Raw genomic sequence first — 25,067 nt, 5'->3', positions numbered from 1 at the left:
ACTTACAATAGGGCTCAAGACCAATACGTACATTTTTCTTACATGAATAAGATGGTATATATATAGCAAACATGGTATAAGTAACAGCTACTGTAGCTTCTACGTGGGGTTTTTTAGTTGTTGTCATTATGCTGTGTAATAATTACTTTTTCTGAAACTTTATTAGTCCCTTATTTTAAAGCAGCTTTTCTAACTAATGGTGTATGGATGTTAGAAGGCAAAGACTAGATGGGTTTTAGTCACTTCGTGTTAAACAATTAATACACTTGAAGTTGCTCTGAGCCTTATGGATGTGTGTATTGTGCTGCACTTAAGTCTGAAATCACTGTGATTTTCTTGCCTTTGTTTTAATGCCCTATATCTTCTCTTCCCTTTTATCCAGTGAAGCATGCCAATACATTTACCTTTTTCTATCTGCTTCAGATCCAACACCCAAAGCTGTGTATGGGCCCAAGGCCTGTGCAAAATTCCTATCTTGCATAAATGTGGCTGCACATCATTCCTTTTGTTGTTTTGTTGTTTTGTTTTGTTTTCTTCAATTTGGTACTGTGTTTGATATTCTGTTAACTATTTTTCTCTAACAAAACATTGTTCATCTTCAGACTAGGTTGAGATAGCAGCCTTTACTCCATTCCTGTAGCAGTCATAAAACTAGCAAATTCAGACAGATTTGTACGTCTGTACCCAGTTTCTCCATTTCACATTCCTCTCCACTTATCTGAGATATTTAGGTATTTGAGTAACTTAATCACATTAATCCTTTTGTGGGAATGACTTTATTCAGTTCACCTGAGGAAAATAAAGATACCAATATTAAATAATCGGCTACTTTTAACAGATCATAAATTTTATAGTCAACTTATTGCTTAATTAGCCATGAAATATCAAATGTGTATTCTCATAATCAAGCTTGTTATACTCAGTGAATTGTAGGACAAGTTTGCAGTGTACTTAAGACAGTAGTGGTTATGGGTTTTGAAAAGTCTGAGCCCAGAGACCTTTCTGGTTTTTACACCTTGCTGTTCCATGTATATACTGTGTGAGTTTGCATAAGTACTGTAACTAGTGCTATAAAACTCAGTAACTGCAGGCAGGAACTTGTGGAAGGGGCCCTGATATTCCATATTCTGAGCTGCCGATGGCCACACTGTTGAGTGTTTCATCTTCTCCCCATCAACTCCATTTGACAGCCAGCGTCAAGCTTGAACGTGTCAGCACAAATCAGCATCCAGAACTAAAATGAAAAACTAGAGTCAGTACTTTTTTTTTTCTTTTAATGGAGTTTTCTGCAAATATTCTTTTTAAATTTATTTGAAAAAGACAACATATTTACAAGGCACTGCTGATCTTTTCCAACTCAGAAAGATGTACTGTATGTTACACAGCCAGTGAGACTGAAGCTTTTGAGAAGTATGTAACTTGGTGTCTGTATTGTACAGCTGCTTTCTGCCCATGCAATCTGCTGCTTTAGGGACACAGTGCACTCATTATGCACTGCATGAGGTATAGTTCTTATATCTGTACAGCTCTTTTTACTTCTTGGAATTACTGGCATAATTGTTCCTATACAAGCCAGCTATATCCAAGCCAGTTCTTATACAAGCCAGAAGCACTGGCTTATTTCACACGCTTACATCAGCTGCATAATGTAAAGTTTCTTCCCGAAAGTGAAGAGGATCAGAGACTGAAATTCTTTATATTTAAAAATTCATTCGCTTTGTTAATATGCAGTATCTCTGGACGTAGCACAGCAAGTTGACATTTATCTTTGAGGTCCAAAAAAAATTGGAAATTAATATTAAAGTTTTCAAAATGTAACCAGTCCTCTTCAGAGTGCAAGTTTAGCCTGTGCCTTGTTGTTTCTGTTGTAGCATGTAGAACATATAATAAAATTGGGCATAGAAGTGGTTAGAAAATAATGTTGCAGTTGTGAAGGAAACTAAAAATCAAGCCTTTTCAGCACTCCTAAGTTACAAAAGTCATGATCAGGTGCAGAAAGCTTTCGGTTAGTTGGAAAGCACCAAATGTTGGACCGCCTTCTAAATTTCCTTTTTCATCCAAAGATTTTTATGCTTTCTCATCTGTACATGATTTATGGATATACAAGCAGCTGAAGACACAGGCAGCACAATATTCACACAGTGCTTCTCCTCCCTAATGGCTTTGCATTTGACACTGCTCTCTGTGTAGCTGTGAGCTGGTATCGTCATGCCAGCCACCACGCAAAGGGGATGAAAATCAGGACACAAATGCTAGCCTTGTTTCTAGCAATACAGCTCCGCTACTGAAATAACCACCAGAAGTGGCTCTTCAGGAAAAAGTATACAGGGCCTATCAGCACTCATTGTGTTTGGAAAGGTTCAGAGGCTTGAGTAGCATAATGTGTATTGATGTCTGTTACGCTCTAAACATTTTTTTTTTTTTTTTTGCACAAACTTAATTTCTTGTTGACAGTAACAGTCTCTGTTTATTTCATTGTGTAACCTTTGTCTGATTTCAAGTATGTCTGTAAACACTCACGCCATTTTGACAAACAAGTTATTAGCTCCTTCATAGGTAAAGACATCAGAGCTCTTTGAAAGGTTAAGTCTTCTGGAGAGCAAAGTGCCTCTTGAAAATGGAGGCCACTTTTCTTTCCTGTGAAGATAATCAAAATATGGAGAGTAGTTGGTCATAAACAAAATGATCAGGGTGGCATAACTAAGGCTTATTGAATTTGTGCTGAGGATCCCAAAAATAGCAGTTCCATTTGTTTCACGCAGTTTTATCCCCAATTTCCTAATCACAATGCTGTCTTATTGTGCACAGTGAAAAGACTAATTTGACTAAATCCATTCATAAATGACAAAATCAATAGTTCCTTTGAAAGTCACTCAGCATATAGAATATAAGAATTTATGGTTAGTTTTCTGCCGTCATGGATGGGTCTCCTTCTCTCTGGTAGTAACTGCTAAAGCAGCTTTTGAAGTCAGACTGTCTCAATAAAGTACTTAAATCCTTCTTAACGTACCCCAGGGAAGCAAGTCTGAATTAACCTAGTACCTTAGTTTTGCAACAATAATAAGGTGAAAGGGAGTATGCAGCAGAAACTGATTATAATAAGTGATACAAAAGAAGACAGCAACAATGAGGCAGAAGTAGAATGGGAACTGGGATTAAGGGATCTCTCACCCAGCCATGTGCAAAAATGTTGAAAATTAATGTTGTATTGTTTAGCTAACAGCTGTCAAGTCATTCAAGTCATTGTAATGTGGTGTGCTTGCTTTCCTTTTCTGTCTCATGAAGAGCATATTAGAAATCATATTCTCTTTCTTCCGAAGAATGACAAAGTTAATCCTTCCTTGCATTGCTTTTAAGACAAACTCAAGGTTGTCTCTTAAATTTGTCAGTGAGAGTATTAACACAGTCTGAAACTTTGATGTTAAAGTGGCTTTTGATGAGTGGGGTTAAAAATCACTTAGGGCCAAATTCTTTTTATCTGTTGCAGATGTACATAGTAAAAGCTGCCAAAGATGCAAATACACCCTCGTATACCTGTAGTGTTGCTGTGATCAGAGAGAACCCCTTACTCCTGACATTAGCTAAATGTGACACCTGAAGGAGGGCAAGGAGGAATTTTAGGTTCTTTGTTTCATTAAAATAATGCATTCCTCATAATTATAGTATGATATAAATGGAAACCTTTGTGTTTATTAAGAACAGACTAGAAGAACAGCATTACCAGGCATTCTTAAGATCAGGATATGCTTGTGTCATTCTGTTCTGCAATTATTATTCTTTCACAATGCCTTTCATCCAGTTTAGAGTGTTCTCCTTTTCATACACAAGTCATAGCATTCATGAGTTACACTTGGGATTGAAAGGATTTGGTAAACTTAGTAAGATTTACTAAAAAGTAAGATTTGAAGTAAATATTAAAAATTAAAAGTTTTTTTGTTTGTTTGTTTGTTTTTTTTTGTTGTTGTTTTTTGTGACAGCTGAGTTTTATAAAAGAATTTTGCCCATGTTAGAAGAGAATGGCAAATCCAGAAATGCTGGTCAGGATATTTTTCTCTCTGGTAGAATCAAGCTTTGTTCTCAGAAGAGAGAAGATACAGATGATACCTTTCAGCCCATGGTGTTCCAAGGGAGGTAGTGATAATGATAGATGTTTTGGTTGTTTGCTTAACAGCAGAAAGCAGTCATTTTCATTCTTACATGTCCTTTTTGCTCTTGGTGATATCCTTTGGTTTGTGAGATGGGCTAACTGACCCAAATATCATGGGAAGAGTAGTCACTTTTTAAGGACATGGAACAAAGCTTTGCATGCATTTCTTTGATGCTTATCATCTCTTAGATGGTACTTTTTTCTTTACTTTTATAGGCATCAATTAATTCTTCTGAATTAAAAGGAAATTAAAAATGTTGTGTTGTTCTCATGCTAATTGGCCAAGACCACCATGTGTTGGAGTGACTCAGTATCAATCACATACTGTGGGAAAAAAAAACCAAACAACCAAAACCAAAATACATCCACTGTTAGACTGTGGTTGTTTTAATGTAGATGGAAAATCTATGCTAATTTCATTCAAATCAGAATAATCTCCATTTTTAGTGTGCTAGTGACTGATGCTAGAAATAAGAAGCCCATGAAGCTTGCAACAAGCAAGGATGCACTCATCAACAAGGCAGTTGTTAGCAAATACACTTCTGAATCACTGCAAATAGATGCACTGTTCTACTAGTGCAAGAAACTTGTATTCTCTGAGAACACAATGCAGTGATGCATGCATACCTACCCTGAATCAGCACTTGATTTTATAAACATATTTTCTGCGTCTCAGCTGACCTCACTCCAACTGAATTATCCCTTTGAAGTCTTCGCTGTTTCAGAAACTCCACTGTTAGGGAAAATTCACAGCTATGTAACAATCATTCTTAAAATAACCATCAGGAATTTCAGAAAGAGTTTTCTTGGTCATTTGTTGTTACTGTGGACAAAAGTATGAGGCAGGGTAGTATTTACTTGGGAAAGCAAACTGAATATTTTCCTTCTGAAGTGAATCAAACAGCATTCCTTTAAAGCTTGTAACCCTGTGGTAATTCAGCCACAGCGTTGGCTTCTTGGTGACCTAAGGATGTTTCCAGTGTGGTCTGTCCCTCTGTTTAGCTTGGAAGACGAGAAGCATTTAAGTGCTCTGAAATCAGCATCTTCAAAACTGAAATACTTGCACCTTGTTATCTCTTAATGTTCTCACCACTGCCACTCTTCTCTGTATTGTCATTTCAGATCCTCTGTGCTCTGCACAATATTCTCAAAGTATCTTTTTATGATTCACCGTGGAAATTAGCACTACATTGTTACACATCACTTAGTTACATTCTCCCTGTTCTCATTATGTCACCTCTTGTGGATAGTGTTGCAAAATATCCAAGATACTTTAAACAAGACACTGGGGAACATAAAAATTCAATGAAGAAGGTAAAATGAAGTGAAAGAAAATGTTTTCATACCCAAGTATGACTGGCTCTTTACTGATCTATTTCCATCAAGGAAAATTATTTCTAAAGCTCCTTGTTTTCTGTCATTTATTAGTTGAGTTAAAATACTACCATGCCAGGTTATAGCACAGAAAGAGCTAGTGCTGTGGCTGCACTGCCTCCGAGCTGCAGGAACCTTTCCATCACTTCACACTGTGCTCCTGCAGCACGGCTCCTGGAGGCTGGCTGTGAGCTGTGCCCCTGTTTTTCTTGGAGCCTTGCTGCTGCACAACGTACTTACAGGGGATTGCTTCACAATTAGAGTGGAAAGAATGCAGAACTGTTTGGTTACGCCTTCGGTTTTCATGCTTTTCTAAACTAAGGATGTTCCTAGACCTTTGTGTTAGCAAAACAAAACACTTGGTGTATGATGAGGATGAACAAGCAATGGTCTCGAAGCCATACATATTCACCTGCGCTGGTACTGGTCACGGTCTTCCTGTCAGCTGCCAGCTGGTCAGAGGCTAATCCACTGCAGTCTAGCTTTGATCCATTAGAATATTCTTTCTTCAGCCAAACTGTCTAGCACTAGAACAGCTTATGCTAGGCTGGTTGCATTAGTTTATAAACTGAAATCAATCCAGGCTTCCAACTCATTCCACAGCTCTTCTTTTTTACACTTTTGATCTGTTAAAAAAATGTTTCTCTAATAATTGCAAGGGATGAATCAGCTCCAAGCAGAGAGCAAAAGTACATAAGGTGCAGATTTTGTAATCAAATGATATTTTTCTCTACTAAGTCATTTTCTCATCAATCTTTATTTTGTTCTTTCTTTTGGCTCAACTGGGGTCACTCCTGTTGTATTGCTAGCTGTAAGCTTTCAAGGTTGTCATCATCACATAGCAGTAATATGTGAAGCATCATTGTTTTCTTCAGGGCACCTTCACCATTGTCAGACACAATTTTATTTCCTTACCAGCTTCTCCCATATACTGTGCTCACAGCTGGTAGTTGAAGAGCCAAATACTGAAGTCTGCACCTTCTGTTCATTTTAGAGGAGCAAACATACGGGAACACAATTTTGTGGATACAAATTGTGACACCCCCCCCCCCTTTTTTTTTTTTTTTTTGTGGATACAAATTGAAATCATTTTAATTTTTTTGTTTCCCAAAGCTTCCTTGGCTGAACTCTTCAGCTGGCAGTTTAGGTTGACAGATTTGTTAGCAGACAGCAGAACAGGAGAAAGCCAAGCTGATGATGGGCCTGGAAGGTGAGCACAAACAGCCTCCAAAGCCAGTATAGCCAGTGAATGAAAAATGAACACCAATGATACTGAGATAAGTGTGGTTGCCATAAAGACTTTTTATTTTTTAGTTTTTAAATCAACTGTTCATTCAGAAGACTGAAAGTGGTTGGTATCAGCCACTAGGCATGCGAAAGCAATCATGATACACCAAAAATCTCTGCTGATTGTTTTAGCATTCAGGACAAAAGTGCAGAAAGGAGCTGTTTGGACAAGGAGCTGGATACAGAAAAAATAAAATAAAAAACCTGAGAAGGAAGGTAAATAGCACAGAGAGTGCAAATGCAAGCACTGAAAGTATGCCAGATTTTCCAGTGATAACAAAAGGAAAAGAGCTTTTACCACTGTAGTTCCCAGAGCTCGGCTTTCATTGACCAATATTTCAAAAAATAAATAAAGTTTTTCACACGCTTTAGGCTGTGGTCCACAGGATGCAAGATGGATAGTTGCTAGAGTTGCATGTACATTGATTTCTCAACTAGCTTTTTAATTTGAAACCTCATTAAATAAGTGCTTTTCAAAATGCAGACAGCCTTTCTAAGACATTAAGCAAATGCTGTAAATTTTTTCAATAGTGCCTGTTGGCCACTCAAAATTGAGGCTTACTGAAAAGGATTGTTTATAAATACAGAAAAACAAAACCACTTACTGTGTAAGAGCATGGACAGAGTATGAGAATATGAGCATGAATGCTAACTATGCCACCTTAGGTAAGGTAACTAGAAGGAGGAAGATTATGGTCTCAGAAATGAAAATAACAAATATTTGCAAATAATCCATGCTTTTCAGTGATCTGAAGTAGAGATACAAGCCAAATCTGATCTCCCTCATCTTCCAGAGCTTCATGTAGCAGGGTCTCAGCCATAACAAATTAGAAGTGGTCTATTTCTGAGGCCAAACTTATCTAACTTACAAATTTCCATTTGTGTTTAGAATTCAATTTTACATGCATATAACTTCGTGAAAAAGAGTATCAGTATAAAAGCTAGCGCAACCAAAAAGTGAAGATCACAAATTTTCCTTACTTGTATGCACCATGAATCAGTGTTTAAATACTGGAGAAAGTCATGTTCAAATGACTGAGATTATTTTTTGAAAGGTGTGCTGTTTTAATTTATCAGTTTAAATGTGCTGACAGCAAGCACATTTTAAAACCTCATGGCACAATACATCAGGTTACCTAATATTAATTTACTTTTTATAGTTTATTTAATATAGTATTGATTGCATTAGCATTTGAATTAATGACCTTTTAAATGTTCAAAGACTAAAGCAGTTGTCTAGTGAGATGAGAAGACAGTCACAGGGCTGAAATAGTTGGCCAATCAGCTTTTAAAAATAAATTAAAGATTGTGTAAACCAAAGCAATGTTGAGAATTAGGGCTTTCTAATGAGATCATCAGTTCTAAATCAATACCAACAGGGTACAGACTTTTGTTTGATGTTCTCTCTGTACTTGAGAGAATTTCAGTAATCAATCACTGGTGTTCTGAATTGCCGATGCAAATAAGTCCACCTCAGTGAAACTTTTAAGGCTGCAAAGTAAAACTACATGCAAGTACAGGGAATGAGAGTTGAACTGTTTCCAAAATGGAATAGCTAAACTTCCATAATCATATGTGAAATGAATACAGCGGATTGAATTTGAAGCTGATCCTTTGTAAAAATAAGAGGATGCATAATTTGCCTAATCTAAGCCTACACAGGAGAATGATCTCAGCTGCCATCTTCTCTGCTGAGCTTGGTATAATTTAAGGGGATAAAAATAAAAGCAGTCATGATAATGACAGAGAATTCCGGACAAAACAAACCGTAAAGCTGCTCCCACTCAAAGAATGAAATCTGATTCTACTCATACTGTCTTTAATGGCTTTTGTTCTATCTGTATCTCCATTGTTTTTCATGGTTACTTCTCTATTTCTTCCTTTCCTATTCCTCTCTGCCGTTCTCTTTCGTTTTCCATTTCACTCTCCCTGTCACTGTTCAGAGTTCTAAGTACTGATTTACAAAAACCTGTGAGCAATTAGGAATATTAAATAAGCTATGGGATAATCCGTGCCCTTTATTATTTTGCATTTATTTTCCAGTATGCTGAATAACTGCACATGTCCTTATTAGATGCACATTATGTTTTTATATCATAAAAGGATTAAAATACATACTGAATGCCTGGAAAAAAATTGTAACTTCATCAGTGAGAAGGTCCAATTGTGACTGCTGGATTATCTGATTGTAAGAGAGTAATGGGTTTCCATCCCCCCTAGAAAAGTGAGGGAACGGGCTATTATGGCTCTGTGCTGCAATGTAAATCCAATCAGTGCAATCTTTGAGGTTTTCCTTTAGCTTTCTTGAAACAAGATTCATATTCCTCTATTCTCTGTTGGATATTCTGAGCAGCCTTTCTAGTGGAGTTACTATCAACTGGTAAAGCCATAACTGTAATTTGTCCAAAGCACAAGAATTTGCAGAAAGTTATTTCCTCATTCTTAAGCACTGTGAGAGGAAGGGAGTTGTGTACTGTGCCTGCGCAGAGGACAAGGGAGCTTTGAGGTCAACCTTTATGCTGTTAATTTCTGAGTGTGTGATCCTATAAAGTTTGGGCAACTACAGAGATTTTTTTTTAAAACCAAATGTAGAAAGGGCATAGATAAATGTTGTCTTCAGCTGATTAACTGTTCTCTTATGAAGTTTCTGCTGTGTTGGTGAAATTATGGGATACAGCCTTTTGCTAAAACACCATTAATTTTTAAGTATTGTTTCCAATATGAAATATTTTTATTTTGGCTATTCATTTTTAATGACTGTATAATGCAACTCAGCAAAACTATACACAGCAAACAAAGAAAAAAAGCTAGTAACATCCACATATTTGCATAAGAGCCATAAAATATCGAAGAGAAGACTTTATAGGTAACTGGCAGTTCATGCAGTGAAGACAAAATGTACAGAAACTACCATTAAGACATTAATTTGTCAGAACAAACTTAAGATGCTACATTTACTCTGTCCCCTTCTGGCAGAAAATGTATTCTTACTTTTAGTTTGGACATACAATAATTGAGGTTATTATTAATTTACTGTATTGGAGCCATGTGCATCAGTGTCCCTGTTTTGAATTCTGTGGATAATCATACCTGATATCCTATGGCATACTTCTGCCAGGAGCTATGGATGACAGCGTTCAGAATGAGCTGGCTGTCCTACAAAACCCCTCAGCTTTAAGCTGCTGAAAGCAAATCTATGCTTTATCTTAGCCAGAAAATTCTCTGCCTTCAGAGACTTCTACTTTTGCCTACCCATAAAACTTACATAGAAATGACCAATTTCACTTTATAACTCACAGGTTGTCAGCTAGTAAACAGCAGGAAAACTTAAAATAAGATGTTTGTCTGTACTGTATGTACATCAAGGTGAATGCATAATTTACTGCAACATCTATGGGAGGTGGATTATTGAGTCAAAGTTACACAGAGTCCAGAAACTCATGAAAGGGCAGGACGTCCGCTGCTGAAGTCTGCAAAGAAGTTTGTTATCAATGTAAATGTCATACTATATTGTTTTGGGATACAGTTTCAAGGAGTTTTCAGCATTTGGTGGGGATTAAGCATTTTTAACTATTTTTGAAAAATATTTGAGATGTCAACAGTTTCCTGTTTTCCTTCACCTAGGGCAGCAGGATTCAGTAAGGAGAGGAAAACATCACACAGTGTTGTTAGGAAGGAGTCATAATTATTAACGGAGCTAATCCGGGACACTAGGAAAGTTATATGCATGTGTATCGTATACATATGCATGTAAGTGGCATTTGAAGTTGTTTTTGATAGAAAATTGCATTTGACTATATAAAAGAGCAAATGTGCAAATGGTTATTCTCTTCTTAGATACACTATTTGACAGTTGTTCTGGATGCACTGAAGAGTCTTAAAACGTAAGCAAAGCCAGTGTTGCAAAGTAAAGTCTGTTCCTAAGCTGTAGAATGAGAGATGTGCTCCTAAATGAGCTTCATCTGTCTCAGACCTCTGAATGAACTCTTGATGTTTCATGTTATTTAATGACACTACTCAAAATCAACTCAACATTTCATGTGAAATGTACCATTAGAGAATATATTCATTATGCCAGGGCCACTGTTGATTATGTTCATATTCTTCTGATGATTGTGGTTTACTAATTCAGAAAATAAGTACAATATAAGAGTGTTTTATATATATATATATTTATGAAACAACCAGAAAAAAAAATATATGTATTTTCTAGTTGTTTTATAAAAAGAGTCAGACTTGGAGGAAGAAGGTGTATGTGCACTGATTCACAAACAAAAATAAGAATGTGTGTGTGTGTTGTGTATGCGGATAGTGGCTGGTTGTTAGCTATTTAAGGGTCTGCGCATAATGGTCAGACTTGAGTACTTATCCTTGATCTCATTTTTCCCTCATTGACACCGAGTGCAGAGCTCTCATTGCCTTCAGTGGGGCTTACAATAGGCTAATCTTAAAGGCTTGTGAAATACAGACTTCCTAATGATTCAAATGGGACTCTGTGCACTAATTAACATTTTACTTTATGGCAGCCCTTTCTTCTGTCCTATGTCTGTTTGCTCCCTTAGTGGAGTGAACAGATGTAGTCACACATCTCTTATGCTTGGCAGAAGATGGATATCACTCTTTAGAATAAATGCACTTAGTCAACACCAGCATCTGTCTCTATGGCTGCATTCCATGGATGGAGTAGTATGATGTTGTCCAGAGAGAATTCTGAATTAGTTGCAGGACTTCACTTACTTCTGTGTTGTCCAGGCAACGACTTTTTCCTACCTTTTCTTTGATCTTCATATTCTATATTGAAATCTGAAATGTGTAAAGTCGTTCAGCTTCTAGCTGCAAAAAACCTTTCTTTTTTCAACGAGTACACCGTAGGATCACTCTGTGAGGCAACAGTACCAGAAGCTAAAATTTGCCCTAATACAATAATTGAATTTTCCAATTTGTAAAACTCAGTTACTTGAAAAAAGACTCAATATTTTGCCTTCAACATCTTAACCTTTGATGGTGTTATCATCCTTAATTAGAGAGGGCCAGAGTTGCTACATTCACTTCTAAGTGACCTGAGAAAGCACTGTATGCTTCTCATGATAACTGAGTTTTATCACTAGAGGTACATATTCAGGAAAATAAAATGGGTTCTGTGACTCAAGTACCTAGCTCTCTTTTTCTTCAGAAGCTTCAGATACATATACTGAAGCTTTCATGTTATTATTTCAGAGCATTATGCACTGGTATTGGGTCTCTGTCATTACCTGGCTTTCTTTTTTTCCTAACATTTTCTGAGAGGAATTAGCAGTGGAGGAATCCCTTCTCACAGCCCTACAACCTGGGACACACATATTTTTCTCTTGTACGTTTAGCTTTTTACAGCAGTTTTCTGCAAACTCTCCTATCTAATCTGTTCTGTCTCTGTCAAAGTTCTCATTTTTTTAAGCGTTATATCCACATCCACGTGCATGCCAGCACATCTCTCTCATTTCTGATTCTCGTCTTAACCTCTCCAGTGAACCAAGATGATTTTTTTACAAGAATTGAGACTAAGATCATTTGGTTTCTCCATAGAACAAGTTTACTGGGTGTTACTGCAAATTAAAATTCACACAATAGTGAATGTCCCTGATGTGCCTCAGGGAGCAGTCCCTATAGGGCCAGGACTTGCATTCAGTTTCTGTGCCTGTTAAATCTTTGTTACTTGATACATCGGTCAGCATGTATGTAAAAAACGACAGCACTGCCACCAACTTTGTGATGCTGGCACCTAAACACTGAGAAATAGAGTGGGACCATCAACATATTTAATGTAGTCCAGAAAGTAACTTCCAGAATAGTAGAATTTTAACTAGCAATCATGCAAAAGAAAGCCAGTAATGAGATTTCACATGAGATCAGGACCTGTACCTGCCTATTTAGATTGTTAAATTGCCTTTTCCACCTGCTTTTTGGAAAGAAACTAATTAATACTCTTTTCTTGCATGTCTTCAGACTGATAGGAAGAAGCTGAACATTTCCATTGATGACTAAAATTAAATAATCAGTCTCTCGTAAAAAAAGAGTATGATTAATTAATAAACTTTAAAGAAAATAATTCGTTTCTGCTTCTAGAAAGCATTTTAATGGTAGATATTATGAAGGCAAAGGATGTGATAATCTGTGTAATAAAATACTGTTAAATTCCACTTCCTCCTTTATCTTTTCCCCTCTCTTTTGTTCTCTTTGTAGTAAATTCCTTAAAGTTTATTTAATTTAAAGTTGGGAAGAGCACCTAAGTCAATTCAGTGGGCTAGAGGGGCTTTCTTTTTCTCTGTGAAATAAGAGTCAGAAACTGGTATAAGTTCCCACCACACAATTCAAGAAAAAATTCAAGATGGCTTCTATCTGGAAGTTGCACACCACACATTTATACTTCAGTGTAGCAGGTGTTCTGCTTTACTTTATATAAATACGTGTGTGTACACATATGTGAAGATTTTGTACATCATTTATACAATATTTTTGCCTTTTCTTACATTTAAAATAGAGCCATGTTGTTAGACACGCACTGTTACGCTTGTTAGCAAACCTAGCAAAAGAAATTGGCTTGACTTAGGAACAAAAGATATTGTTTCCTTCCACTCTAAAAATGTTCCCCTTGACTTTCAAATGCAGTAAGTAGTGCTGCAGAGTTTTGTACCGATTCTGTCACTCAGTAACATTTAGGCCTGTCAGATGAGAACTAAATACAAATGCTAAATATGATGGATTTGTTTTCAAAAGGTTTTTAAAAATAAGGAAAAGGTAGAGTGTGCATTTAATGGCTGCTTTCCTGTGAATTTTAACACACTATGATGTAAACGTAGTATGCTCTCTGCCGTTAATAGACTGAGGTTCTCAGTACAGATTTTTTGCACTAAGTAATCAAATTTGAATTTTCACTAAAACTATAAAGGTAGAGAAATGTGAACTATGTCTCTACTACATTTTAATCTTCAACTTGTGCCTTTGCAATCACTAGAGGACTTATTTCCAGGACTTCCACATTGCATCAGTAGGTCAATACTCAACGCTGTTTCTATCATGTATTTCTTACAGCATCTCTAACATTTGAAATAGTTAATTTTTTTTGAATCTAGATTATTGCCTCAAATCATGGAACCACTTCCACTATTGTTTTAAAGACAGAAAAGCACTGAGTAAGTTGCAGAAGGGGCATCAACACATTTGCATTGCTGCTTATAATATATTTGAGCAACTTCTGGAGTTGCTCTGATGTTCAGTGTGCGTGCAATTACTTTTGACACTTGAGGAAGAAATTGACCCCATGAATTTTAATCCAGTAGCCTTTTGGATTCTCAGCCGCAGCTTTTTCCTGTCTGCTGTTGTTAAAGCAATGCAGACTTATTTGAGAAGTAGTTTTAACAATACATGAATGTACTGCTGGAAAAGTTTACTGGCAAATTTAATTTCCATTTTGAAAGCTAAAAAAAGAACAGTTAAATAACTACAGTACAAAGTACACGACAGAAGAAATGTCTCACTTTCTGTGATAAGACTTACTGATCCAACATTGATTGAAGTGAAACTAGTGTAATAATGATAGTGAAAAATAACAGTAAAACAGATTCTCAACATGTTTTATGCTATAGCTCAAGTCTTTGCTAGTAAAAAAGAGCCTATTGCTGTGGGTAAAGTACAGCAGCTTATATGACTCCTCTTGTAGCCATGCAATAAATACTTCATATGTTATTAATAAATGTAGTAAGAAACACCTGGCTCTACCATTAATACCATCATCTGACAGCAGCAACTCCTACAAGTTTTTAACTCGCTGTTCAGATCAGAAAGGGTTACTGAGAAATCCTCTAATCACCTGTGAAGGGAAATAGCTTGCTGTGAGGAAAGCACTAAGATCAGTATACTGTGCATAAAATATGCGTTCAGATAGCCAGCACAATGGAAAATACTTTTATTTCAGGAAGCAGGGAAGAAAACTTTCAGAGAAGTACTTTGAAGTGTTCAGCAGTCCAGAGGGCATCGTTTATTTATTGGTATGTATGTTTGTTGCTGCATCACAATGTAAAATAAAAGCCTTTGATATTGTTGTTAATGTAAAGGTAGTTTGGTGAGCTTGCTATTCCTTTCCTTATCAATTCATCAGAAAACATTTTCCTGGGAGTTAGCAGTGTGCTTTATTTTCTGCAAAGCCTATCATAGCGCACTTTCCTGTCTCTACAGGCAAGAGTACAAAGGTCTTGGCTGCTCTTACAACTTTTCCCCCACCTCTTCCTACCAGAGGGGTATACATCTCATTGCTGGAAATTCATATTGATGCCTTTGAGGTCTTACTGACTGTAATTCCAGTGTTTCTCCTTGCTTAACATTGGAAGAGAATGCAATCACATAGCTTCCAGCCCATGTTTAAGAGGCTTGTTAGCACATTTTGGAGGAGTCCCTGTTACATCTTCCTAGCCTACAGCTGAAATTCATCATCTGTTTCTTCAGTGGAAACACAGATACTGTGAGGCTGACATATCGTATGTGAATTTATATAAATGCTGTAAAACACCTGGCCAACACCATCTTGACATTCCTGAAAGAAACCCCAGGTTTCTCCTGTGAATCTGGAAGCCTTTAATGTTTGGTTTATAGCTAAAGGAAAGAATGTCATGTTCAGTAAAGTTGTCATGGGCAGTCTCCTGAAAGCGTAAGATTTATCAAGAAGGCTCTTATTCCTTTCATTTCCTATTTTTTTCCCCTTGGTAATAGTTCCCAGTCGAGTAGATTAGTATTATTCCAGTTTATAAATAGACTGTTATGATCAACTAATGCCTGGCGCATCATTTGAAGATATGCTCTAAAAGTCTTTGCACATTTGGGCCTAAGTTCAATGCTTGATGTAATAAAGTTGAAGGCTAAACATCATAAAGTTTATTAAACTAGTCCACAACAAGTTTAGCAGACATAATCCTCTTTTTTTGCAAGTTTTAACAAGCATGTTTTTTCCTGCCCAAATTCAGGAACAAGCATCTAACTCCCACTGGTTTCAAAGCCATGGGAATTAAGCAGGTGCTTAAAGTTAATGAGGTACTTAATTGCTTTGTAGAACCAAGATGGACTGTGGCATTCCAGGTACAGTGAGAAATTGTCTTTTATTCTCTTTCTGAGAGAGGAACTTTTTAAGGATCAAGATCTCAGTTGCAGTCCATCTTTTTTAGCATTTATGCATAATTTGGTGGTTGAAAATTGTACCGTTCTGTTCCAATCTGTGCGAATTCAGTTGCAGTATCATTAAAACCATTTTGAGCTACATCAAAAGATTTTATAAATGTTCTAAATAGTATGGCTGAAACCCTATAGGACTGAGTAATGTCTAAGCATGCTATACCACCACTGCTTTAGCGAAAGACAGTCAGTGCCCAGTGATGCAAACAAAAGAGCTGTAGCAGTGAGGGGCGTGGGAACAGGCTTTTACCCCAACAGGATAGGCACTCTGTCCAGGGGGAAGCTAGGAGGCTAGAAGCACGTCATGAGCATATTCTCGTTTGAAGGAGGTATTTTCATCACAGAAGAAAGCTACATCTGGAAAAGCTATACCAGATTTTAGGATATTTCTTGGTACTCAGCCTAGTAAGATTTGTGTTGGCCTGCCATTGCCACTCACTGTGAGAAGATTCAAGTGGTCCCAAGAGCTTTCTGTTAGAGCAGGGCGGTCAGGCGCTATGCAGGGGGAGAACTGCTGCTTGTCAGAAAACAAAGTGGTTGTAGTTGTGCTTGATCATTGTATAAACAGCATAGCACTGAGAAGTAGCACAAAATTCACCTTGAATCATTAATATTAAATTTATGCGCTAAGTCTTACCCTAATGGAGCTCATTTACTATACACATATGCTCTTTAATTAGCATGGCCAACATCTGTTACATTTTCCCCATCTTTAAAGCACCGAGTAATATTTTGCTCTTGCATGCTAATGTTTGTTATGGCAACAAAGACTCCACTTCAAGAGGAAAGGCAATTTTTACATTTGTGCCTCAGAGTAACTTTAAATCGTTTATAGTATTTCTATTTAGAATAATTCCAGAGGTGTGTCTATTTATCTCTTGCATTAAAATTCAAGAAAAAGGTTTAGCTTTTGGCTTGCCTTGGGGGCTAAGCTGTGCAGCAGACATGCTTCTCTGAGATAATTTGTTTTCTAATTGCCATTCGTTTGCTGAAATACAATTAAAGTTATTGCTCTAATATTAACATCAACATCTTGATTGCCTTATCAGAATATGAATATGTATTTTTCTTACTCTGCTTAGAGACATCTTTCACTAACTTTCTCTGAACATGTAGCTCTTAATTAAAGAGAATTTTTAATTTGTCTGTAGCAGCATTTTCCCATCAACTGTTACCAGTTTGCTGCAGGTTCATACCTTACCGTTGTGTCCTGGACGAGTTCACATTCCAGCCTTACACCTGTGCATATGTTAGTCTTGAATACCTGCTTGTGCAACTCCTTTGAGTTTTGTGTAATTGCCAAAATTAAGTTTGAAAGCAAGGAAATTAGGGTCAAACACAGATTTTGTTAAGAATGGGAATATGGCAAGTGGTTGTATGAAAGCTCTGCCCAGGCGGATTTTCTACGCCATTATCTATTGAGCTTATCTATATGAGCTTATCTATTGAGATTATCTACATACATTATCTATTTGTAAGGGTAAGAGTAAGGGGCACTAAACCCTCAAGATGAGGAAGGTATTAATTACGCAGTGTACTTAAAATAATGAGGAGGAGGTGTTACTAAGCAGTACAGCTTATTTTGTCTGTGTGTTAGAGAACCATTTATTTACTGTAGACAAAACAGAATTACAAAAAAAAAAAAAGAGCACAGCCTCATTTTTAGAATTCTTTATAAATTAATTTACTTCATTTTTCTTTTTAACATTGCTTTACAAAGATTTTTAATGAACAGTATTCCTTCAGTCAGTAGAAGCAGAATGTTCTGAAATAGTAACAGAATTGAACAGGCCACTTGAGATGGCAAAAAACAGAGATACAGTGAACAAGTAGTTCTACTCAGTGATGAAATTGTTCTTTTTACTGAAAAGGCCCTTTTACAATCTTTTTTTTTTTCCCTCATTTAGTGATTTTCCTTTTATGATAGTATATCTATTTCCCATACCTCGTTAGTTTCTGAGCACATATGAATATCCCACTGAGTTACATAGAAAATTATTTTGAATCTGATAGAAATGCAAAATTGAATCTTAGTTTTGAAAAATAATAATGAAATTGACGTTTATCCTCTAGTGAGTTGTTCTCTAAAATGAATTCAGTGGATAATAATCAGCAAAAATTAATCTGCAATGTATATAATTTGGGGGCGATTGTTCCATGTTATAGGGTTTCATATCTTAAAATGGAAACAGCAGCCTTTACAGACCTCAACGTGTGGGGATCAAGTGTTTGTTTTCTCTGGAGGAAAACCTTTTATATCTTAAAGTAGGATTTTGAAACATGCTGAGATCTTTCTTTTTAGTCCTTATGCTAGCACAAGTTAATCCAGGGGTGTTCCACATTGCCACCATTATATTATGATGCAGGGACACCTGACCTTGTAGCTGTGATCATTTCAGTTTCCTTTGGCATATATCTCTGAACTGTCCAGTAGCTATTATTGGGACAGACATTGATGTCTGAGCTGAAGATAGTTGTATGGTCATCATTGGACAACAATTAGGAACTGCAAATGGTAGAAGACTGCCATAGAGTGGCTGTGCTACCTGTAAATGGAAAAGAAGGAAGACAAAAGAGATTGTTGAAGTTCATTATGTTAACTGTATGTCTGCAAAGAAGGATGAGTAGTTGGCTAGGATGAGATTTTTTTTTCTACAGGTTGGAGTTTGCGTGTTGATTTCAAACCTCTATGTAGGTTTCATAGTGAATTTTATACCATCGTATAACATTAATTCAGATCAGACCAGATCATGGTGCAGATAAGAGTGTCTGGAAGTTCTTTATCTGTTCGTGAAGTATACTAACACACTTTTCAAATGGTGTTTTACTTCATGAATAGATAATCATCAGAATTATTACAGGTTCACTGTATCAGTGAAGTGGCTTTAAGAAACAGAGAACAATCAACCTACGGAAGACAATATGCTATTTAAAAAACCTGCTTCCAGACCACACATTAACAGTTCTTAAATTTCTGATCTTTAAATTTTGAGGTTTAAGATGAATAATACTAATTTTACCACAGGCTTTGGCTATGCTTCTAGAAAAGCAGATCTACTCTGATGTAATTGTTGGCTTAGAAAAATAAAATGCTTTTGCTGATAGTCCTTGGAGAAATTTTTCAATTTAAAAAATACCAAAACTGCCAGACATACTCTGCTGTGATGAAACTCTAAGGATCACTCCTTATTAGTGCAGCTATTGTGGAAGTTTTTCATATGAGTCCTGCTGGGATAAAATACTTATTTAGAAGTTTACACAGAAGTAACTACAAGCCTCGTGGAGCTTACAAGCTCTTTCATGTTTCAAGAAACCAGTGTTTCCTATTGCTATGCTGTCTCATGTTTGGAATTGCTTAAAGTGCCTTTTTAGTGCATAGATGATGCATAAAAATCAGCTTGCCTGATTGATTTCAGTGAGCAGTTCCAAGGTCAAATGTTATTCAGCTGTAAAATTATCTATTAAATTTTTTTACTAAGGGAAACCATCTGAGTATTGAAGGACAAGATAATAGTCCATTTACAGAATACAAAAGAATGCATTTTGATTGTTCAGCACATCATAACAATGGGGATGTGCTTTGCTTCTCAACTTTTATTTATAGCATTACAAATCTTAGGATGATCACCGGTTGTGAACAACATACAGTTAGAAAGGACGGACTATAGAAATGTAGATCTAGATATCTCACAAGTGGATACAGAATAATTAGACTTGGGAAAAGGGATGAGAGCTTAAGCTTTCTACAACTTGCCTAAATCACGAAGTGAAACCATAAAAAAAAAGCCATTAAAAATAACGTGTGACAAAAAGAAAATTTTGGAAGTTGTTTTTAGAGCACAGTGTGTATGTATAGGAGAGAGAGCAAACTAAACTCTGTGGTTCTAGCTAGAGATAACCAACATTTGCCAGCAGTTTCAGTTTTTTCATGGAGATGAGCTGTTGTGTTCTTATTTTTGGAGATATTTTTAAGCTTTTGTATTTTGCCTGGGAGGACTAAGAACAGATTTATCTTTTTTTCAAAGAGTTTTAGCAAAAACCCATTTTTGTTTGAGTTAGTAGTTCTAGTTTTATCTTGGAACTTTTTTACTATGAAATGTCAGTCAGTCCTGCAAACAAAGCTATAGTAAAGCTCCATTTTCAGGCAGTAAAACCTTAGGCACTGCATGCCTCTTTAAGCCATGTGCTAAGAGCTGGTAAGCTGTTATGTTAATGTGTAGGAAAACAGTAAATAAAGTCCTTCTGCTTCTTCATAGGCACCCCAGTTTAAAGCCACTTGGTTCAGAGAGTGCAACTGTGAGAGCTGAACCCTCCCAAGCAGAGCAGTGTGGAGCAGAGGAAGCACTACAAACTCTGGAAGGTAATTGGCTGCTTTGTACTATCCACTTTTCCCAAAGCAAGGAGTGCTATCTTGATTTCCACAGCTCATCTCTGGGTTCTTGCATGCTTGCATTCCCTCATTCAGGGACACCTGGATTCCCTCCGTGCCTCTCATTACTTCCCAATCTTCATCAGAAGATTATGTTAATTTAGATTATGACTTTGAGAAACCTTATTGAATTTGAGGAGTCCTGGTTCTGCAATTAGTGTAATCAGGCTCTAGAAGAGCACAGCCAACACAAAGATAAGCATGAACTGCTCCTACCTCCCTTTGTGCATACAGCGATGGTCAACATCGGCAATTTACCTAAATACCTAAGAATTTTCCTGGTGAAAACTTACAGTTTTACCTCAGACATGAGCACATCTGCATTACTTCTTTCATTTAGCTAGTCAGCAGATGATTTGCCAAAGAAATCTGATAGCATTTACTGATATTCTGTGCACACACCATAATCTCTAACTTTGTGATAATACTCTGAGATAACCATTTTCATGTGAGCAATTACTTTCTCACCTGGTGATTGTAAAAACATTTCCAAACAAATTGTAACACATTCCCTACTATTACATGGATATTTCCCCTGGGACTGTGCAGATAACACAGATGTGGCAGGATAACTGGCATTCTTTTATAATGTAGTAAAACAAATTGTGTTTTTATAGGATGGCCTTAATGTACAGTAACACAAAACTCTTTAGAGAGGCATCAACAGTAAACTGAAGTTAGAAGGAAAATTTTACCGACAAGTTGCAAAGAGGTTGTTGAGATTTCGGTAACGATGAGGTGTGTGACTGAACTACCAATATGTGTTCAGGCAAATGGAAAACTTACTAGGAAGCATCTTAAAAAAATGGAGTGATTTTTATGCCCTTATTTCTGTGATTAAGATTTTACATATTAACATACAATTTGTCAGCCCAGACAGACATAATAGAGTAACAGTTACAGCTCTGTATGTTGAGAGTGATGGGGAGAACGGATCTTATCATTTATCTAGTTCTTTCTTGACAACAGCTGAACGTTTATTACAGTGGTGTGCACTGGACTATTTCTATCTGACATTAACATTATGACTCGCAATTTTATCATAATTGTTCTTAACTATTTCTCTGAGAAGTAATCAGCTACTCAACTGCTGCAGAAGTGAGGTAGGGAGAGATATCTTCTAGTAGCTTATCTGATTGCTGGCAATAATAAACTTTTACTTTTTTTCCTATAACCTTATATCTTTTGAGCAGCATGGCCATAACTAACTGCAATTAGTAGTACAGCAATCTCTTGGACAGACAGACAGATAACCAGGCAGCTCCTGCACTGCTGTCTTCAGCGTTATTCTATTAGGTAGTCATAATCATTTGCGTGCTTTTTGTCAGAGCGCTGAGTGTCATTATAATCCTGTCTGAAAACTGGAATTTTAAAGGAACATGATCTAATATCTGTGTTCCCTGTTGCAGAGCATTCTCTCTTTGTCTCTATATAATTTGAGTGCTTTTATGCATAGAAAATCTTCGGTAATTAAAAAGCAGAGTTATTTACAGAATTCTAGTGTAATAAAGATCTTAAGTAGGCTTTTAATATAGCTCTGTTATCTACTTTATTATGTGCAATGTGTCACCTTAACCAGAGGAATACATTCACAAATAGTCTGCATACTGAAAAGCCAATCAGTAATTTTGCTCAGACTGCTAATTCAGAAGTATATTGAATTACAATTTAACAAAGAGAGCACATCACTGGCTTCATTGAAAACCTGGAAATTCTGTTTATGTTTATTTACCTATTTTTCTTACCTCCCTTCATAGTGTCTCTTCGGCATTGCCCTCCTCTTGTCGTGGTGTTTGCTGCTCTCAGCTTTTCCATAGCTTTCGGATCAGCCAGGCAACCTGAGTGGATTGCAGGTAGGGAGAAGGATTAGTTCAAGGAAAATGTTCTGCTCATTTCTTTGCAGCATACCAGTCTCATAGGCTTACTGGGAAACAGTAAGTGCGTTTTAGTAACAAGTCTGTAAAATTCATGTTTGGATTACTCTCCTTTCTCACAGACCTTCTGGTTTGGTTTTTTTTTGTTGTTTTGTTTTGTTTTTGGTTCTTTTTTTGGTTAATTGGTGTTCTTCTCCCTTTTGAAACCTCTGCAAGTAGTTTAGGCCTTTAGACAAAGAGCTGTCTTTCATAACTTTCAGTTAATATATTTACTATTCTTATTTGAAGAGATGAATGTTTTTACAGTTAAATCAATATGCCAGTAAGATCAGAGCATAGTGAGGACTCTAAATGGCTGCAAAGATTTGGAAGTGGTTTTAATGAACACTCAGCAGGTAAGAAAATATGCTTTTATGTTCCCTCAAAACAAAAATATACAAGCTGAGGAGAAAAAAGGCAGGCTATAGCCAACCTTATTAAATGAGAAGTGGCTATGAAATTATTTATTTTATCTAAACTAAATAAGGGCACTTATTGGCTTTCCATATGAAGCACAAGAGAAGTTTTCGGTGTGTTTATGAAACAATGACCTGGTTTTATGAAGAATTACACAGAGTCAGCTTTCAATTAAATAAACCTTCTTTTAAAAAACATTTTTTTCCTCAAGGGTAGACTGATTGCAAGCGATACCCATATCCTAGGGGTCTAAATTCCCACTTTATTTATATTGAAGTATAGTTATTTCTAATATGCTATGCAAGATTCCATATCTTCTATTTAAAATAGAATTTAATATTATACAAACTGTACTGTATTGTATTTATTGATAATACTTTTTTAAATTAGCTTTGTGAAGAGTCCAAAAAGGTTGAGAAAATTGTATCTATGGCATTTCTTCTGAAATCCATTTGTAGATTCCCAGTATTTTTACTAGAGCTCTTTCCACAGACCCTTTAGCAGGCTGTGTCTGGCAGAGATGTGTGCGTGGTGTGCTCTCCTGCATGTAGCATTCCACGATGTCCCAGGGCATTTAAATGATTTGGTTGGCCTCATGCCCAGAAGGAAATGAATTGAGATATGTGATGGAGTCTGTGCAGATGGACAGGTGGATAGGGCCACAAAGCTGGAGCACCTCCCCTATGAAGACAGGCTGGGGGAGCTGGGCTTTTTCAGCCTGGAGAAAAGAAGGCTGTGGGGTGACGTAATTGCAGCCTTTCAGTACCTTAAAGGGTAAAGAGCAGGGGAGTCAACTCTTTGAAAGGGCAGATAACAGCAGGACAAGGGGAAATGGTTTTAAGTTGAGGGAGGGAAGATTTAGGTTGGGTGTCAGGGGGAAGTTCTTTACTATGAGAGTGGTGAGGTGCTGGAACAGGCTGCCCAGAGAAGGCTGTGGGTGCCCTGTCCCTGGAGGTGTTCAAGGCCAGGTTGGATGGGGCCATGGGCAGCCTGGTCTAGTATTAACTGGGGAGGTTGGTAGCCCTGCCTGTGGCAGGGGGATTGGAGATTCATGATCCTTGAGGTCCCTTCCAACCCAGGCCATTCTGTGACTCAGTGATTCTGTGAAAGGGGATACAGGGTTGGCTGGGTAAGGAAAGGATTGTGCGGTACATCAGACAGAGTTCAAGCCCTGTAATCTGAAAGGTGATTTCAAGTCCCTGCTCTGCTATATGCTGTGTGTGAACTTCAACAAATCACTTAGTCCCTGTGTGCTTCAGTTCTCTATCTGTGAAATAGATATAATAGCATTTACCTACCCATGGGGTTATTGTGAGGACAGCTTCATTAAAGGTGTGAGCAACTTAGAAACCCTTCCACTGGATGCACGTAAGAAGAATAGCACAAAGCTGGGGTCACCTCTCAACTCAGCAAAACAACCACACAAGCATTTCATGTTAATTTTTTTTCCCCAGCAAAAATTTGAAGTTTCTGAACAAAAGTGAACACAGAAACATGGAAAATAAATTCTTAAACTGTTCTCAAAAAGATAATTTTCAGACCAGTTTGCAAAGCCTGAACAAGGACTCTCATGTGTTTCCTCAGCTGTTAGTGGAGTCTGTCATTGGGTTCATGACTGTCTTTCAGTATCCTCCAAACCTCCCTTGGTGGTTTCAGAAGTCAGAACAAAACCAGGTAATCACCATTCTGGAAGAGGTTTACCTTTCACAATGAGGCTTTTCTGTGACATAACTACAGGAAAAATAATAAGGATGTCATACTACACCGTTCAAATGCTGTTTTCTGTCCCTCCTTAATTTAAGGACAGTGGGGAAGGGATCAATTGCTACTTTTTCCTCTAAAAACGGTATAAGTTTTTAGACTTGCTTCAACTGCTGGTCGGTTATGGTTAAAAAAAAAATGTTGGGTGGTAAAATCAAGCTAGTAATTGGAAAATAAGCTAGAGCTTTAAGAGGGATGGGTTCAAGCCATTCTGTAAGAATCTAGAAAAATAGTCAGGGCTAAATTCATCAAACTTTGGATTCTCAAAATTCTTGCTTAGCTAAACCCTGAATATAGAAGCACCTGACATCCCATGTGCAAAAGTTTCTAGCAGTGATTTTCTCTAGGGACCCGGAGATGTTTAAAACATTGCGTGGGATGGAGATGTTTGCTATATTCCCTGAGTATTCACAAACAAGCTAGTCTTCATGAAAGGAAGATGCAAATATTTTCTACCAGCATAGGTCTCTGGCAAAATGTATCAGGAGTAAAACCAGGCTTTCTTTTTTTCTCTCTAGTACAACAGGGGTAAGAGAATTGA

At 37.0% G+C, this 25,067-nt stretch overlaps 1 protein-coding gene and 1 long non-coding RNA gene across 54 annotated transcripts in view; one reads left to right on the top strand and one right to left on the bottom strand.

Annotated features, from left to right (window-relative positions):
* LOC107054313 overlaps positions 1 to 25,067 on the top strand; it is a 209,996-nt gene that overhangs the window by 86,216 nt on the left and 98,713 nt on the right. For 34 of the 49 annotated variants that reach the window (XR_006931166.1, XR_006931168.1, XR_006931167.1 and 31 more), the window contains exon 3: positions 20,263 to 20,366. The exons of 1 other annotated variant lie outside the window; for it this stretch is intronic. Coding sequence is in view for 5 of the 48 variants with exons in the window: in XM_046899556.1 (XP_046755512.1) it covers positions 14,738 to 14,832; positions 20,263 to 20,366; positions 22,193 to 22,288 (295 nt within the window). In the remaining 43 variants the exon portion in view is untranslated. Of the gene's footprint in view, positions 1 to 14,491; positions 14,833 to 20,262; positions 20,367 to 22,192; positions 22,289 to 25,067 lie in introns of those variants that run through there. 14 more of the 49 variants (XR_006931178.1, XR_006931163.1, XR_006931158.1 and 11 more) reach the window with 7 other exon arrangements.
* LOC107056831 overlaps positions 17,700 to 25,067 on the bottom strand; it is a 274,267-nt gene continuing 266,899 nt past the window's right edge. For 4 of the 5 annotated variants that reach the window (XR_005862941.2, XR_005862944.2, XR_005862945.2 and 1 more), the window contains 2 exons: positions 22,181 to 22,273; positions 17,700 to 18,552 (listed from right to left, as the gene is read on the bottom strand). This is a non-coding gene — a long non-coding RNA (uncharacterized LOC107056831). The remainder of the gene's footprint in view (positions 18,553 to 22,180; positions 22,274 to 25,067) is intronic. The other variant, XR_005862943.2, reaches the window with a different exon arrangement.

The sequence above is a fragment of the Gallus gallus genome, chromosome 11 (assembly GCF_016699485.2).
Source record: "Gallus gallus isolate bGalGal1 chromosome 11, bGalGal1.mat.broiler.GRCg7b, whole genome shotgun sequence".
Taxonomy (NCBI): domain Eukaryota; kingdom Metazoa; phylum Chordata; class Aves; order Galliformes; family Phasianidae; genus Gallus; species Gallus gallus.
The sequence above is the reverse complement of the archived record's forward strand: the minus strand, read 5'-3'. Positions and strand labels throughout refer to the sequence as shown.